The sequence below is a fragment of the Sander lucioperca genome, chromosome 6, assembly GCF_008315115.2.
Source record: "Sander lucioperca isolate FBNREF2018 chromosome 6, SLUC_FBN_1.2, whole genome shotgun sequence".
In the NCBI taxonomy this organism is placed as follows: domain Eukaryota; kingdom Metazoa; phylum Chordata; class Actinopteri; order Perciformes; family Percidae; genus Sander; species Sander lucioperca.
The window spans coordinates 14,061,616-14,078,656 of NC_050178.1; the positions used below are offsets into that span (position 1 = coordinate 14,061,616).

General features: G+C 40.9%; 1 protein-coding gene across 3 annotated transcripts in view; it reads right to left on the minus strand.

The window, feature by feature from the left end:
* Positions 1 to 17,041, minus strand: part of chd5 (chromodomain helicase DNA binding protein 5) — a 53,488-nt gene that overhangs the window by 7,601 nt on the left and 28,846 nt on the right. For 2 of the 3 annotated variants that reach the window (XM_031302035.2, XM_036002149.1), the window contains exons 18-37: positions 16,752 to 16,925; positions 14,825 to 14,966; positions 14,426 to 14,557; positions 14,048 to 14,165; positions 13,802 to 13,926; positions 13,387 to 13,633; positions 12,753 to 12,925; positions 10,520 to 10,694; positions 7,542 to 7,628; positions 7,272 to 7,360; positions 6,686 to 6,819; positions 4,836 to 4,980; positions 3,761 to 3,920; positions 3,276 to 3,355; positions 2,861 to 3,056; positions 2,676 to 2,765; positions 2,395 to 2,547; positions 1,005 to 1,113; positions 683 to 815; positions 318 to 513 (exon numbers count right to left, since the gene is read on the minus strand). In XM_031302035.2, the coding sequence (XP_031157895.1) occupies positions 318 to 513; positions 683 to 815; positions 1,005 to 1,113; positions 2,395 to 2,547; positions 2,676 to 2,765; positions 2,861 to 3,056; positions 3,276 to 3,355; positions 3,761 to 3,920; positions 4,836 to 4,980; positions 6,686 to 6,819; positions 7,272 to 7,360; positions 7,542 to 7,628; positions 10,520 to 10,694; positions 12,753 to 12,925; positions 13,387 to 13,633; positions 13,802 to 13,926; positions 14,048 to 14,165; positions 14,426 to 14,557; positions 14,825 to 14,966; positions 16,752 to 16,925 (2,858 nt within the window). The remainder of the gene's footprint in view (positions 1 to 317; positions 514 to 682; positions 816 to 1,004; positions 1,114 to 2,394; positions 2,548 to 2,675; positions 2,766 to 2,860; positions 3,057 to 3,275; positions 3,356 to 3,760; positions 3,921 to 4,835; positions 4,981 to 6,685; positions 6,820 to 7,271; positions 7,361 to 7,541; positions 7,629 to 10,519; positions 10,695 to 12,752; positions 12,926 to 13,386; positions 13,634 to 13,801; positions 13,927 to 14,047; positions 14,166 to 14,425; positions 14,558 to 14,824; positions 14,967 to 16,751; positions 16,926 to 17,041) is intronic. The other variant, XM_036002148.1, reaches the window with a different exon arrangement.

Consider the following 17,041-nt stretch of genomic DNA (forward strand, 5'->3'; position numbering starts at 1 on the left):
TAAACGTATTCCAAAAGACACCAAAAGAAAGAATATTTAGTATTTGATGAAATGTGTTATTTGAATACATTCATTTTGAAATTATGATAATTATAGGGGGATTTTAAGAGATTAAAAACGTGCCCTTGCATCTTGAATGAATGTTCCATGCACAACCTGATTTTATTCACAGCACAACACAGATAACCGGTGGGCTAACTTTGCCCTGTAAATGTCATTTGTGCAGGATTTGTTTTGTTCCCAGTTTACCAGCCTTTGGCAGATGAGGAAGAAATTATGACAATTACGACTTGCTATTTCGAAACAGGCCCACAGACCTTTGTGCAGCACGGCATTGGCAGGCTTGTTCCCGGCCAGGGACTCTTTGGACAGGTGCTGGTGGGACTCTGCCAGACATTCCACCTCAGTGAAGCGAGTGTTGAGAGCCATGGCCGGGTGACTGGGGTCCTGGGTCATATTCAGGTAGGCTGCCCGCCTCAACTGCTCCTCAATCACCAGAGCCTGCTCCAACAACTACAGAGAGAAAGAGAGAGTGTGTGTATGAAGCACAGAAGTGACAGGCAGAGTGAGACACAATTTGGGAGAAAGTGTTTCAATTTGCATTCAGATATAACAAATCCTTTAATCCTTGAATTATTTCAGCCTTCAGTGGTTCATTTTAATTATAAAGACTCTTGATTGCCTTAAAGCGGCGAGCCAGGAACTTGTTCTTCATCTCTAGGTAGTTGCCCTTATGCATCTCAGTCTTGAAGGGCTCGTTCAGAATAGCGTAACGTGGGTCATTCTGAATGTCCTGCCAACGAGCATAGCCGTGACTGAGATAGATTCCCGGTCAAGGAAAACAAATGCAGCACAGGAGCCTCATAAACTTCTTCAAATAACAAAGCAAGATAGCTTCGTGGAGTTTTATATCGCTCCTCACAGTTTGTAAATACCAGGTCATAAGTAATTACATTACTTTGCCAGACGCTGAGCTTCTCGCTCCTACATCTAGGAAAGGATACGTAACGATGCCAGCTAGAAGCCAGTAGTCATGGCGACGGTGCCAGATGTCATGCATCTTTCCAGAAGACAGCGCCGCCCGCTCTTCAGTTTGCCAGAGGGTGTGCAACTCTGACGGCAAAAGTATAAAGACAAACAGTTTTCGCAAGAATAAAAAGTAACATTCAAGATGCTGCCGGTACATAACCAGGAGTATGAGCACATTACCAACACAAACAAGATTCATGAGCAAACAAAGCTGGTTCACTGTGGCACCTGAAATAAACAACCTGTAGTGAGTCACAGGAGAACAAAGAGGGGAGGTAAATACCCAAACACAACATACAGACGTGAGTAAGTTCCTCCATATATTTAAAAAAATAGTGTACGAGCAAAAAACAACTAGCTGGAAATAAGAGATTTCAAAAAAATCCCTTGATGACTTTTTTTAAACCAACGTTGAATTAGGGAGTGACTCTGTGAGCCAATGTACATTCAAAACTGTTTTACTGAAATGTAGGGCTTCCAGCCGCGAGATAGGAACCATTCCCATTTCCCAGTAAAGTGCCGTCATACTTCTCCTGGCACGTGTCATTATTCACCGTGTATTCATTTGTCTCCGATAACATCACAACAGTCTCGTCTCTCTGGTGGTCAGCTTCAGAAAAGACTTTAAATTCACCACTTAACACTAAGCTTCACAATAATACAGAGCACTGTTATGGAAATGAGTGCGAACCATTTAATAACTTTAACTCTACAGTATGTTAGTGTTTTTGTCCGTTTGTTAGATCACTGACAAATGTATCCTGCTGACAAATACAATACAACCGATTTAACTTCTACTGTAACTATAAAATGCATCTGCTTTATACATGTACTGTAGCCATTGTGTTAATAATTGTATAATAATAAATGGGTTAATAATTGAATAATTTAATGTGCAATCAGAATCAGGTTGCATATGAAAACTATAAAACATCCCTGCTCTCCGATCAAAGAATTATGTTCATAGATTTTACCTTTAGAGTACAGGTTATATACTTTAGAAAATAACATACAGTTTCAACAGCTATGTTTTATTTTATGTCTCACATATACAGTACAGTGTTGTACAATATTGCTGCAAGTATGTTATATTTATTATGTTAATAGTACGTATGGTTTGTAATTAAAAATGTAAAGGTATGGACATTTCAAAAAGTCAAGAGAGACAAGAGTATTTATTTATTTATTTGTAAATTCTTGATTTTCTTTTTTCATAGTAAAATACTTCTGTGTCTTGTATTTTATGTTTTTTGTTCATTCTTTTATATGTTGAACTATTCGTGTATAACTTCATATATTAAGTGGTCTTCTTTGGTCAATGTCCGGTTGATTTAGGATCAAAACACGAGTCAGACTTGTTCTTACCTGTGAAACCTCCATCAGCGATATTAAACATGAACTTGACTTTGTATCCATTTTTGTCCTCTTTCCTGCTCTCATCCATGTCATCCAAAGTGTCTTTGTCTCCATTCAATCGACCCTCCGATGCATCTTCACTCTTCATATCATCTGCAACGGCTACATAAATGACAGAACATTCTCTTAAAAGAAATGTCTTAATAATGGACTACCACTGAAGATTCCTTTTCATTACAAAAAGCACAGCTATTGTACTGGTTTGATTCAAGGATTTACAGCATGTATACCTGGCTTATTTTCCTTGTCTTCAGTTTTTGCCAGAGGAGAATCCGTATCTCCTTTTTCTGAGGACTTCTCTGTATCTTTGCAGGGCTCCACTGTGGATAACAACAACAAAAAAGACCCAATTAAACAAAGTACAACCTTGCCGGAAAAAAAGAAGAATTGCAGCACATCATCATGCACCACTCACGTTTAGGTGAGGTTTGACTGGATGATAGCTCTGACAGCTTCAAAGCAGACTCTTTTGGGTTGGCAGATGGCTCTGTTTTTGCAGAGGGTGACTCGGTTCTGTCCCTCTCATCTCCTGTTTTCTCCTCTGAGCTGGCCTTGCTCTCCTCGCTGTCAGCTGCCTTCTCAGGTACAGATGCTAGCTCTGCACTGGAAGACTGCCGAGGGAAAAACACACAGGGCAACAGGAGGAGGAGGGAGAAAGTTGGTAGAGGGCAGAGAGACAAGTTAAAAGGTGTCGAAGTTTGACAGACGCGTCTTCTGAAGATGATAAGATGAGTGTGGTTAAAGTGTGATGAACCATGAGAAGATGGACAAGACAATAAAGGGGAACAGAATGACAGTGATGGATAGTGGAAGGGAAAAAAAGGACTCACTTCTTGCTCTGACAGTTTCTTGCTATCTTGCTCTGTGGTCTCCTTGTCTTCAGCGGTACCCAAGAGAGACTCACTCTTCTCTACAGTCCAGAAAACAACAACAACTCAAACTCTTTTCTTTTTTTTTTAGGAAAAAACTTGTTCTGAGCATTCATTTTACATGATAGATAAAAATAAATCATGACCAGCACAGAAACTTTGTTCTTGAGCTATGATCGGGCCCAAAAAAGTCAGGCCCGACCCTACATGAACCTGCATGGTTTCTGTTCAAGATATCCAGAAGATGGCAGTCACACACAGCGGGACACAGCCCATACATTTTTCATGACATAACTGATATTAAAAAAATGAGGAGAATTTGCGCGAACCCGACCCGTTTTAAGCCCGGGGGAATTTTGAGAAATTACAGCCCAGCCGGAACACGGAAGGTCAGGTCGAGCCCAATCTGGTTCGGGCAGAGAATCAAAGCTCTACTTTGTTCTGACCTGGGGGGACGGGAGTGCCAGGCTGTGTAGCAACAGGGCTGGCTGGCACAGGGGTGTTGGGATCAGAAGATAAACTCTCAGTCAGTTTTTTCAGCTCCATGCCGATGGGAATCAGATCCGGAGAACTCAGCTTTCCATTTACGTGCTCAAACTCTTGCACCTACAAAAAAAGACATTGGCTCAACTTTAATGAAAGGGAAATCCTACTCTTACATGGGATGGCTTGCTTTCCTCAAATATTTGGCATACTGAACCAATTTGGTTTTAATTTGTCCGTATAATTCTAACAAATGTATTTGTCAGGGACCATGTGAAAAAAACATGAATTAAACACGTTAATCTCATACTAATAGGGAGAGATTGTACCAGATTTAGCTAACTACTAATGCATTTCAATCTGCAGTCCCTGAGCAGGTAGAAACAAACACTAATAGTATTATTACCATAATGCAATCAATACAAATGCAAGTTCAAAATATGATACATACTTTGTGTTTACTTTGTAGAGATGAACATTACTAAATCAAAACTAATTGCACTAAGTCATACCTATATTTACAAAGGATTGGCAGGTAGGTTTAATATATTGTTTAGCCCCCTAAAACTGCAGCCACTTTTTTGGAAATCTACAGCTTACATCCTGTTTACATAGTTAACTGCTTTTGATTGGACAGCGCTACAAATGTTTCCGAGCAACCAATTTACACATTACTAAAGTCTTTACTAGCTAAGATATTTCTGAAGTTTTAACGGTGCAACCAGATTAGGTAAATCACTAGTTTGAAACAAGCTAGAAGTTACTAAAAACTTTACACATAAAGCTGAGGAGCTCATCTCCAGAAACCATTTGTTAGTCTGTGTCCTTACCCCGGTGTAGACGAAGCTAACTAAAACATTCAAATTTGTGGTTTGTAACGTTATGATGATGTAAGAAAACAGTACCCAAAAAGTTAGTTTTCCTCTTGCCTGCATTTGCCTCTGCCTGAAGACTTTGACCTACTTTCTCTAATCCCACAGTGCTCCAGCAGAACTTGTTATTCTGTGTTAAAGACGTCTTTGGTTGAATAACCAGTACCTTTTTCCTGACGAGGGACATGACTCCGATCCTGGTGAGAACATGCTGACGAGACAGTCCCTCACGTGGGACACCGTCAGCAAAGGTCTCTGCTCCGTCTGCCCCTGGCTCACATAGATGTCTCATGAACAGAGACACATAGGCCCTGATGGAGAGAAAAAACACTTCACACTACATGTGACAAGAGGGATTCCTCTGTGGTTACCATTGGCATTAGTGGCTGTAGTAGTAGTAAAAGTAATTGGTGACACAAGAAATAAGTAATATGGAAAAATAACAGTAGTAGTCGTAGTGCTGGTGGTCATAATAATAGCAAGATAATAGCAGGAACACAGAAAATGGCTATAATCAGTGTTGCGTGGCTGTGTCTTATTGCTTGGTAATGCCTGCTTTCATGGCTACATGCAAGTGTGGATACTGTTAATGAATGTGGATACTGTTGATATATTACTGTACTAATGTCTTGCTGTTTCCTGTTGCTCTGCATGGCTTCCTGTGAACGCTTATTTTGTTGCTGTTGCTGTCGTTATGGCGTCATGTTGTCTTCTGTCAGTACATTTTATCCTTCTTGCTGTTTCCTGTTGCTCTGGTCTCAAAACATCTCACCAAAAGACTTCAGTTGGCACTGGCACATTTACAGTACTGTTGACTAATGAGCATTGTCCTTATAAATAAATAAATTAAATTAAATTAAACACGATGTTAAAGCTTTAGTGCATAACGTTTTGATATTAATGAACGTCCGTTACATTCAACTCCACTATCAGCTCCACACAACTCTCTCTGTATTTCTCAGTATGGCTATGTTCAGAAGATTGTGTCGTCCGGCGACTTTCACGCACGGAAACTTGAGTGAAGATAATTACCTTTTCTGTCCATCATGTTTTTTTTTTAATCCTCCGTGTCGTCCTTGGCTACTAGCAACTGCATGGAGGTGGTGTGCGATCACGGAAGGTTTGTGTCATGTGGATGCAATGACAGTGTTGTTGTCACTACTTTGTAGTGTCCTCATGGGGGAGACAGAAACTAAGCACTATAGCTTTAAGAGTTGGTATTAGTGGTAAATGGTATTAGTAATATTAAGTATTGGAGATAGTAGTCGTAGAAGAACAAGAAGTACAATAGTAGTAATTATATAACATTAACAGCAGTAGTATTAGTAACTAGTGATGGCTTAATGAAGCCTCATGAAGCTTTGTGAACCGTTTTCTTTATTTTCTAAGGCCACTAGACAGCACTCTCTGTTCAACAGGGTTGAAAGCACACTGAATTGCCATTCCTTGAGCCATTTGCTTTAAACAAAGAGCGCCATCTCGTGGGCTCAAAAAATACATAAAATGGTTCATGAGGCTTTTATTTGGCCATCACTACTAGTAACCCCTTAACACAGATGATATGAAGTATAAATCCAGCTTCAGCATTAATGGCAGCAGCACCAGTACTTAGTACCAGTACTTGTATTGCGTGATGGTAATCCTAGGAGCAATAGAAATAGTGATGGTAGTATTTGAGTGTGGATGATTTACTTTAAAAATAACAAACACAACTCAGGGCTACAAGCTTTTTAAATATCTAATAATGTAATATTTGACTCTGGTTCTTTGTAAAGTGAAGTAACCCTAAAATTGGAAAGAGCAACCTTTGCAACTTGATATGAGCGTTCTGGAGCTTTGCCCTGGGCTAACCAATTAAATGTGAGGAGTGAATTAAATAACCCAGAGTTACCTCCTAACTTGATGGCGTGCAGGCCTTGGACTAAAAATTGCACAGTGTAACAAGAGAATTTTGGTTTATACAAATAACAGTACTTAGTCACTAAGCATCACAGTTTACATATATTAGGTCCTTACCTGAACTCACGCTCACTCTTCCCTCTCAGGTCTCGAACTAGCCAATGGGAGTTGAAAGCATCCTGAGGAGGCATGCCCCAGCGCATGATGGCGTTGAGGAAGGCTTTCCTCTGGCGAGCGTTGAACCCCAGAACCTTGTAATAAAAAGAAAGCTTTAGACAGAAAATGGTGTCGACATATCTGACAGAGGAAGATGTGAGGTTCATGAAAACAGGATGTATTTAAATACATTACAGTACGGTAACTTATGCTGCTTGCTGTCGGTTTTAAATTGTAAATGTGATAATTTATTGATCCTAATTCTGTCCTTGCCCCGTTCCACAGAGTGTTGGGCAAGGCCACAAAATCTGCTGCAGGGCAGTGATGCCTGCTGACATGTTGGGCATACCGATACACTCTCTGAGTTTGTTACAGAGCCAAATGGTGGCCACTTACCCCCAAAATGTCCACTATTAAGCACAATTTACAATGAACAACGAATGAAGAATTATCCCCTTGCCTACTATGTCAAGCTTCCAAATATATTACTGCAAACCAGGTATATACCTCCAGTTCTGTGAAGAAACCTACACCCTGTAATTCATACCTCAATACTGCCCCCAACTCGTGCCAGTAAGGGTGGCAGAGGTTTGTCTTTCTCATTCTTCATCTGCCGACGAGACTGTCTGCGTCCACCTGCAACAAAATACAACCAAATCTTATAACAACCTATGTCCAGTGTGTTACCATGGACACAGTTTGTGTGAAGAAGTATCTCAACTGAGTGTGTTGTACTGAAGTGTCACATCGAAAGTAATAGTTATAAGTATCAGGGTAATGATGATTTATTTATTTATTTATTTATTTTACTGCCTACCTTCAGGCCTCTCCTCGAAATCTTCGTCCTCATCCTCGGACCCCACAGAGTACTCCGACTGATTGTCTGAAAGATCATCCTGCCACTCTGAGCCACACATCAAAGAGAAACAGTACATTGCATTCGCTTCTGTTGGTGGCCACCTGGGGGCGCCATGGCACTGCAGATTACTACAGACCACTACTGCTTGGCATGCACATATTGTACCACTTCTGTCCTCTGGGAGTGAGGTGAGAGTTGACTACTCTGCCAGACAATCACTTTAAACGTAGAGTGTACTCAGGGCTGTGATGGGCTTTGAAATCTTTACACTCTCACAGGCAACTCTCTGATGAAGTGTGGCAATCAGGACCTTGACGCCACTCTTAAAAGTACAACTACAGGATATTTGTCGCTGCAATGGCCTAGAAACTGTTGAATTATGAAACAAAAGTGCTTCAAAACCCAATGAGAAGACTATATACATGCATGGGATACAAGAGAGCTTTAGGCCAGTATAACACACTCTGTGGCAGATTTTAATGCAGGTCAACAGCTCTTGTCGAGACTTTCAACCTAAGAGGATTTAATAAACATGAAGATTAATTTCTGTGCTGCCTGAACTGATACTTCCAAATGATTCTGTGTTAAGATAATTCCACCTTTTTAACTCACTAATGAAGACGAGCATGTGAAGCTAACTCAGGCAGCAGCTTTGTTATTGAATTAGATGATTGGGTTGTTAGCTAGATATCAGAGTCGATCATATGTTACAAAAAGAGCTGTTGACCTGCACTGAAGCCAGCAGAGAGGGTTTTACGCTGGTCTGCACAATATTATCATAAACCAAATACAGAAACATATCTAGTATACCAGCAGCTTTCTCACAGTGTGACTCACACCAACAGTGTGCTACAGTGTTAATTTGAACCCCAGCAAATGTGCCTTCATTATGGCAGCAGGCTGAGGTGACATATTTGAGTGACACTAAAGCCTCAACACACTATCCCACTTAAAAATCCATGAACAAACTTGTATCATGGAGAAACTACTCTGAATATACTGTACCTCTGTAACTTTCATGCTCAGATCAGAAACATATCCTAAGCAGAACAAATAAAGTGTTAAAGGGAAAGTTACCTAAATAAAATCAATATCCATTTAAGAGAACGCTATATTTAAAATATTTTCACCACTTTACCTTGCCGTACTAGACAGATCTGTTTAAGTTTAAATGGGGGAACTGAAGCTGTTCTATGCTCATGTCAAAGCCACCAGACTCCTTTGACAAAAACAGTGATTTTACTTCGCAGAACACAGGAGTAGCTGGTCTACCGCTGCCTCGATCGGTTGGTGTGTTTGTGTTATTGTGTGACTTTGGTGTTTTAAAGGGTTATGAACTAACAAAACTAACAAAGAAACTAAATGACTACCAACTCCCGTGTTCCACCAACTGCCGTGGGCTGTCCTCGACTTAAGAATTTCTTAGTCGACTGACACTCATATAATTTTGTCAACTAGTTGATTAGTTGATTTAATCGACAGATCTGTGTTTCTCCACAAAGAATCATGCAAAAGCACCGCTCTCAATCTTGTGTTTACCAGAGGTGTGCTCTTAAGTTTCTTAGAAATAATTCATTCAGCATGAAAAAGCATAAAGAAATGACTAATCGACCAAAGAAATCTAATCGTTTTGGTCCTAGTCGACTAAGACCCAAAACGACCGATTAGTCGACTAATCAACGAAGAGGGGTCAGCCCTAGTGTTCTGCAAAGTAAAATTACAGTTATTGTCAATGGATTCTGGTGGTTTTGATGAGATAACGGCTTGAGTCTCCTATGCATTAGTCTATAGCCTTGACATTTCACTTCCGAGATTGCTCCGGTGCCGCAGGAAAATCCGCCGGATGCATGTATTTTCCGTTTCCTTCCTCTTCCTTTGTGTTGGAATTTTAAACTCCAGTGGATTTATGAGTTGACTATTTTGCAGCGGCTTCGTCCAGTGCTTAGCACCGCCCAAGACGATTGTGATTGGTTTACAGAAATGCCAATAAACCAGAGTACGTTTTTCTCCCATCCCAGAATGCTGTGTGGACTAGCCAGACCCTCCTCCGCTCTGCAGCGTGTGGATGGTCTGGCAAAGCGATACTACCCCTTCATAAACTGAAACAGGGCTGTCTGACGGCAAGGTGAAGATGTTCTGAATATAGCGTCATTTTTTTATGTGGCTAAAATGCTGACCCTGTCCACAGCAGTACATAGCTTAGCTTCAGTGTTGGACTCCTGCCTGCTTCTCCAAACTGGGGGCGTGCCGACCACCATCTACTGTAGGTAATACACTAATTACGGAAAAGTACCTCATACAACCCATCAAAATATCTGAACTATCCCTTTAATCTTTAGAATGATCTGTTTAGCGGTGATTGATTAGAGGATGTGTTTTCATAATGGGCAACAGCTCTCAGAATGCCATTCAAAACAAAACATTTAGTATTGACTGATGGAGGCAGTAATACACATTGCAGCCGCTAAACTGCTGGAATATACTGGAAAGTCTTTTGAAGCAGAGTAGAAACAGATCCATACAAAAAATCCTGAATTGGACCCAATTAAGTGGGTTATTTAGAAGCGCATGCCTCTTCTTTCTTAGAGATATGCTTTTGGCTCCCCTGCCACCTGTCCACAAGCCAGCTGATAAAATAATGGCTTAACAAGCCCAAAAGTGTTTCTTCTCATATTCTGCATCCAATGTGCTCTTGTGTAATTCTGCTTATATTTCAATATGGACAGGAATGCCAAATCCTGGCACCAACATGTAAAGGTACAACAATAGAACATGGCTTTTGCTTCCAAAACGCACCCAAGTAATAGTTTGGCTATGATAATATTAAAGGATAACACTTAAGAAATTAGTCTTGCTAAAGGCGTAATGCAAATCAACAAGCCCAGGCATGATGTGTCCTGATAGCCAAGCACCACGTGTCTGTTGACAGAGCCTACCTTGGTCCTCCTGGGTCGTATCGTTGTAGTTGACCTGCTTTCGGATGCGTTTGCCTTTGCCGAGGTTGCGGGCCAGATCCTCCTGCTGCTGCTCGTAGTGGTGGCGAAGGAGCTTCTCCCAGTAGTCTGGATCCACGTTCTCCTCCTGCTTGATGATCTCCCTCTCCACCTCCTCCTGCACAAGGGCATAAAGGCAAACCAAATGTTACGTTGATGTTTCAGAGGAAATATGGAATGAAGACACAAAATAAATCACTGTATGTCTTCGGCAAAGGCAAAACTACTTATTTACAAAAGAAACAATCATCTGACAAAGATCCTGTCACCTTTTTTAAATAACAACACACAAAAACACATTTGATGTTGATCCTAGTTGATCCTAAAGCTAAAATCAGGGGCACAAGGCATCGTGAACTAAATCATTTTCCAACACAGTTTTTCTATACAGATACATGATGATCACTTTTTCTGAAAACATATCAAACTAATTATACTTTGCATATCTGTGCATATGCTGATGCTGTTACAATGAATCAATTCCTATGCTTCGAGTATGTCTTTTTCCATGCCTTTATGTTGCAGTGCACCTTATGTGTCAATATTTCATTGTATAGTTATGTTTTAATGTGCCAACACCAAGTAACAAGACACCAAGTTACAAGGCTCATGTTCCTGGTGGACCAATCATGAATTAAAAGTACCCTGGCAGTGAGTTCTTTCATTATAAACAAACTTTCATTATATTTCATTACATTCAGCTTTACGCGCAGTTTGTGTATCCTCCAGGCCTTACAAACATTTTCTACACCATTAAACAATGCAAAGCAATCCTTTTTTAAAAACCTTTTTTGAAGGTTTGCCAAATGTTTATTTTTTTATTTGTCCAATGATACCTTTTACAATGTCCCAAGTGGTGGAATGTAACTAAGTACATTTACTTAAGTACTGTACTTATGTACAAATTTGAGGTACTTGTACTTTACTTGAGTCTTTTCTTTTCATGCCACTTTCTACTTCTACTCCGTTACATTTCAGAGAGAAACTTTTTACTCCACTACATTCATCTGACAGCTTTAGTTACTAGTTATTTTACAAATTAAGATTTTTGTGCACAAAACACATGTAGTTTATAAAATACAATGTTTTATCCTAAATTAAACTACCCAACAATATAAAGGCCAGTGTACAGCTGAAATGACTTGACCATTAAACACTTAGTTGATTGACAGAACAGTTTTGATCGTTTCCAGTTTCTAAAACTTTTACTTGTAATACTTTAAGTACATTTTCCTGATGGTACTTACATTCTTTTACTTAAAGCTATAGTGTGTAGTTTCTGTCGCCCCCATGAGGAATTCTAAGTAATGACGACAAAACTGTTGGCGCGTCCACATGATACAAACTTTCTGTAACTGCGCACTTCCACCACTGGTTCCAGCACTCTAAAGTCAGCAAAAGTGTACATCATGTCACCCCTCTGCCTGCGGTGTACATGTGCATCCTCATGCATATTTTGGTAAAACATCCACCAAAACCAAAAGTTATGCTGATTTTAAATTGTCTTGTTCTTTGAAGTGATCATACAGCAGACTCCTAGCCTGGAAATCCAGACCTAAATCCGAAAGATTAGGGGTCTGGCAATGAGTAATGAAAATGGCCCAACTCGAGGGCCTTTGAAAATCTCACTGCACGCAATTGGATGCCACTACGACCAATCACAATTATACACGGGGTAGATTAAACTCTTACCGTATCCGGTCGGCAAAACAGCAAAAACCTTCTTGCAAAGGAACGATTTGAGCGCCGTCTTCTGTTCCTCTTTTAGATAAAAAGCCAAGTCTAACTTGTTCATTGTAGCGGCCAAAGTCGTTTCAAACAACTGGTGTTCATCCGTAGCCATCTTGCAATGTTTACTAATGACTTCGACGTCGCAGTGCTGTCGTCATCTGTTAAGCTCGCCTCTGGCCCGCCTATATCAGATACACCGATGTGATTGGTGCAGTTTGGCTACAAGGGCATAGTTAATGATCATCATTACTCAATGCCAGAGTGACTCGCTGAGCAAATTCAAATTGTGCTCTCGCAAGAACTGTGGATTTCCAGGGTAGCAGACTCCAGACCATCTCATGAGATCTCTAGTCTGCTGTACAAATATACTGGCGGTCTTTTTTTCATTTGTGTGACATTTGAGGGTCCTGATTCATCAGTCTGAAGAACATTGTTATATTCTCACCTCTCCATCCTCTTCTTTCACCACATACTGAGCCACCTTGAAGGAGCTCAGGTACTCGTTCATGTTCTGAATCTCTGTGTCTTCGGTAGCGTCCTGGCTGCGGTCCAACAGCTTCGAGATAGCGTCGTCATCATAGTGAATCACATTGCCCTCCTCGCCCTCTTTGTTGTCACCTATTGATAAGAAGCTCTTAGTTGATGACTAAAAGGAGCAGACAAAAAATGTGTTTGTCCATGTCTTAAAGATTTGACCTATGAAAATAAGAACAACTTTTGATCTAAAAAGCGAACTTTTCCACTAAGACTTATATAAACTCCCTGGCATTTTGTACTTCCCCTGAGATTAGCAGCCTCTACTCGTCTCCAGTTTACTTTGTCAGTACTGTATGTGGCTTTTGTGGAAATAGGGATCTGCAAGAGTATTTTATGGCATAAAGTGAGAATGCTTTTTTAGGAACAGACTTGAGTTGCTTCCAAAAACTTTGGAATAAATAAGAAACACAGGAAATAACAACGGTGACTTTCTGGATTGAGTGTGGAATTTTAAAACAAACCAGAAATGTCAAGGCCAGTAAACACACCACAATCTATGCAGTATCTTCCTAGCTAGAGGAACATTTGGTGAACAGACATACCCATGGCTCGTGCTGCTTCCATTTCATCTTTGAAAAGCTCCTCAGTGCCAAACTTGAGGATATCGTCCAGTTCTTGTTTAGACATGGAGCCAGTTTTGGAGCCCAGCCCGGGCCGCACCACCAGGTGGGTCAGCATCATCTTCCTCTTTGCCACCTGAGTGATTCGCTCCTCCACTGAGCCTCGCGTCACAAAACGATAGATCATCACCTTCCTATTTTGGCCTATACGATGGGCTCTGCTAAAAGCCTGGGAGAATGGAAAGGAAAGGGAAAGGGAGAGGGGATGACAGAGAAGTGAACAGCTGAAATTAACAGAAGCATTCACGCGACTACTAGTAGTTATAAGATCTGCTGGTTGAAAAGCTACAACACAAGCATGCAAGTGGCCATGTGAAAGTCTCTGAAAGATCCGTACTTGGATGTCATTGTGAGGATTCCAGTCAGAGTCGTAGATGATGACAGTGTCTGCACTCGCAAGGTTGATGCCAAGACCTCCAGCTCGTGTTGAAAGCAAGAAGCAAAACTGCTGAGCGCCCGGCGCTGTGACAAAAACCAAAGCACAGAGTCAGTTTGTGTGTGAGAGTGAGTGAGTGAAGGCCATGTAGAAGCGAACCTGCATCCACACAAACTCACACAGATAGATTTGGATTAGCAATCTTACCATTGAAGCGGTCAATGGCCTCCTGCCTTAGGCCTCCAGTAATTCCTCCATCGATACGTTCATATTTATAACCCTCGAACTCCAAAAAATCTTCAAGCAGATCCAACATCTTTGTCATCTGTGAAAAAACAACAACATGGCATTACAAGTTGTATGTAGCTGGGATCAAACTAAATGAAATTGTTTTTCAAATTGAAATTTGTTTTCTTTCACGCAAAACCATTTTGATCAATATCTGGAATATCAGCTGATTTACTACAACTGACATCGGCATTGGAACGGCTAACATATGGATGGATGGATTTTGAGTGTTTCATGGCCACCAAACAATGAAAGCTCTGGCTTCCAGCCCAGACACAATATTTATTTGACTATTACCTGAGAGAAAATGAGAACTCTGTGTCCTTCATCTTTGAGTTTCTTCAGCATTTTCTGAAGCAGCGTCAGTTTTCCTGAGGATTTCACCAGTAGGTTACCATCATACGAGCCGTTGGGTAATACAGGAGCTTCCTTCAAAGACAAAAATCAAATCCAGGCATCAACTGGAGAAATATATGAATACTTGATAAGTGTTGGTGGCTTAAACTAAGTCTTTTGAAATTTCCAACCAGGACACAAAGGCTCACATTTTTTGGCATGCAGGTTGGCATTTTGTGTCAAACAGCCATCTCTCCTCAGCCTCTATTTCCATGGCATTCACATTCCATTTCATTAGACACAATTTTGCACCCAGTATTGAGATTAAATATTTAACTGTGCTTAAAATTGCTGCCTTACCACAGCAGCCACTGGGAACAGGTAGGGATGGTTGCAGCACTTCTTCAGGTCCATCATAATGTTGAGCAGGGACACTTGGTTCCCTCCACCTTTGGAGTTCAAAGCCTCAAAATTCCGCGTCAAAATAAACTTGTAATATTTCCTGCAGGTCAGAGGTTAGAAATCAGATTGAGTCAGGAGAAGAACTTAAAAAGGTATAATCACTTTTGGCAAAAAAAAAAAAAAAAGTCTTTGAAACTTGATGTTTGTATCAGACAGAGTTATAAATGCAAAGCCTAATAGTGCCACAAGGGGGTGCCTCCCTTTGTTATTATTGTGATGTACTAGTGTGCAGACAGCGCAGCTGCAGTTACTCTCCTCGGACTGACGTACACAAGTGAGACTTCCTTAACGAGTTGGTGCAGGTTAAGCTATATATTCTACTGCTAATGTCTATCCATCCATCCATCTTCGTCCGCTTATCCGGGCGTCGGGTCGCGAGGGCAGCAGCTCCAGCAGGGGACCCCAAACTTCCCTTTCCCGAGCCACATTAACCAGCTCCGACTGGGGAATCCCGAGGCGTTCCCAGGCTAGGTTGGAGATACAATCCCTCCACCTAGTCCTGGGTCTTACCCGAGGCCTCCTCCCAGCTGGACGTGCCTGGAACACCTCCCTAGGGAGGCGCCCAGGGGGCATCCTTACCAGATGCCCAAACCACTTAAACTGGCTCCTTTCGAAGCAAAGGAGCAGCGGCTCTACTCTGAGCTCCTCACTGATGACTGAGCTTCTCAACCTATCTCTAAGGGAGACGCCAGCCCATTTTGGCTGCTTGTACCCTGGATCTTGTTCTTTCGGTCATGACCCAGCCTTCATGACCATAGGTGAGGGTAGGAACGATGTTGTAGAATTAAGTATCAGTGTGGAATCTCCGTTCAGTTGTCCGTAGACTCTTTGAGCTAGTCGGTTATGTCGGAGCTCCGGCTAACTGCCAGCTCTCCCCACGGCACCAGCCAGTTACATGTTGTGATTAAAAGCCTGGCAGTGCACGTCATATTCTAACTGTGAAGTAGAGATTACAAGCTAGTGTCATCTGACAGTTCATTTCATTTAAGACTTTAAGCTCTCACAACATGCAACGTGAAATTATATTATTTGCCAAAATGCCAGCAGCATCTACTGTAAAATCTACTGATATAAGCTTTTCCAAATCAGACCTACAGTATATTAAAGGTTCCATCGTATGCCTATTTCAGGTTCATATTTGTAGTTTTGGTTTCCACTAGAACATGTTGACATGCTTTAATGTTCAAAAAACCCATCTCCCGAAAAAGCCCAGTTTGTTCTGATTGGTCAGCGTTTCCGGATCTTCTGCTTCTGCGCTCTCGGAGCCTCTGCACCGTTGTTGCAGCTGAGGAATGACTGTAACAGCACTGTAGCTGCACTTTCTACCTATATCCAGTATAGTTGTGACATCACAACCGTACAGAAGTCCTGACGACTGGTTTGAAGACACATATTGTGAATACGGCTGTGTGCATTTCTCTGTGGATTGAGCGTTTTGATACTTCCACAGTATTTATATAGCACCTTAACCTGCTTTATAATCAAAAAAGAAATGGGAATCTCACTTTTGTACAATATAGAACCTTTAAGGTACTTTTGTTATTGCATAGGGAACATGTTACTGCTTACAGGTAAAACCTACACAAACAGCAATTTTAATGGTTTTCCTTTTTATAATAATTTACATTTAAAAAGTGTTAAGTAAGTTACATTATTGTTTGGGCATTTATAACCTGTTTTATCTCCACTGTATAATTGAGAAAAAACTACTGTACATAGGAGTTAATGGACATTTTTACATAGTTTTTAAGGATGGAACAGACAGCATCAATGCACAATAAAAACATTTTTTACAACTACTTCTTTTTTTGATTCCAGTACTTACTTCTGCATGGGGCTGAGCTCCACTCTGACAATCAGCTCTGTCTTTGCAGGCATGTTCTTGAAGACATCAGCTTTCAGCCTCCTGAGCATGTGAGGGCCGAGCAAGTCGTGGAGCTTTTTGATCTGGTCCTCTTTAGAAATATCAGCAAACTCTTCCAGGAATCCTTCCAGGTTACTGCATAGATCAAAGGACGAATAATAAAAAAAAAAAAAAAATAATAATAATAATAATAATAATAAATAAATAAATATAGGAAAGACACCCTCTTTCTTCTTAAGTGTTGTTAACTA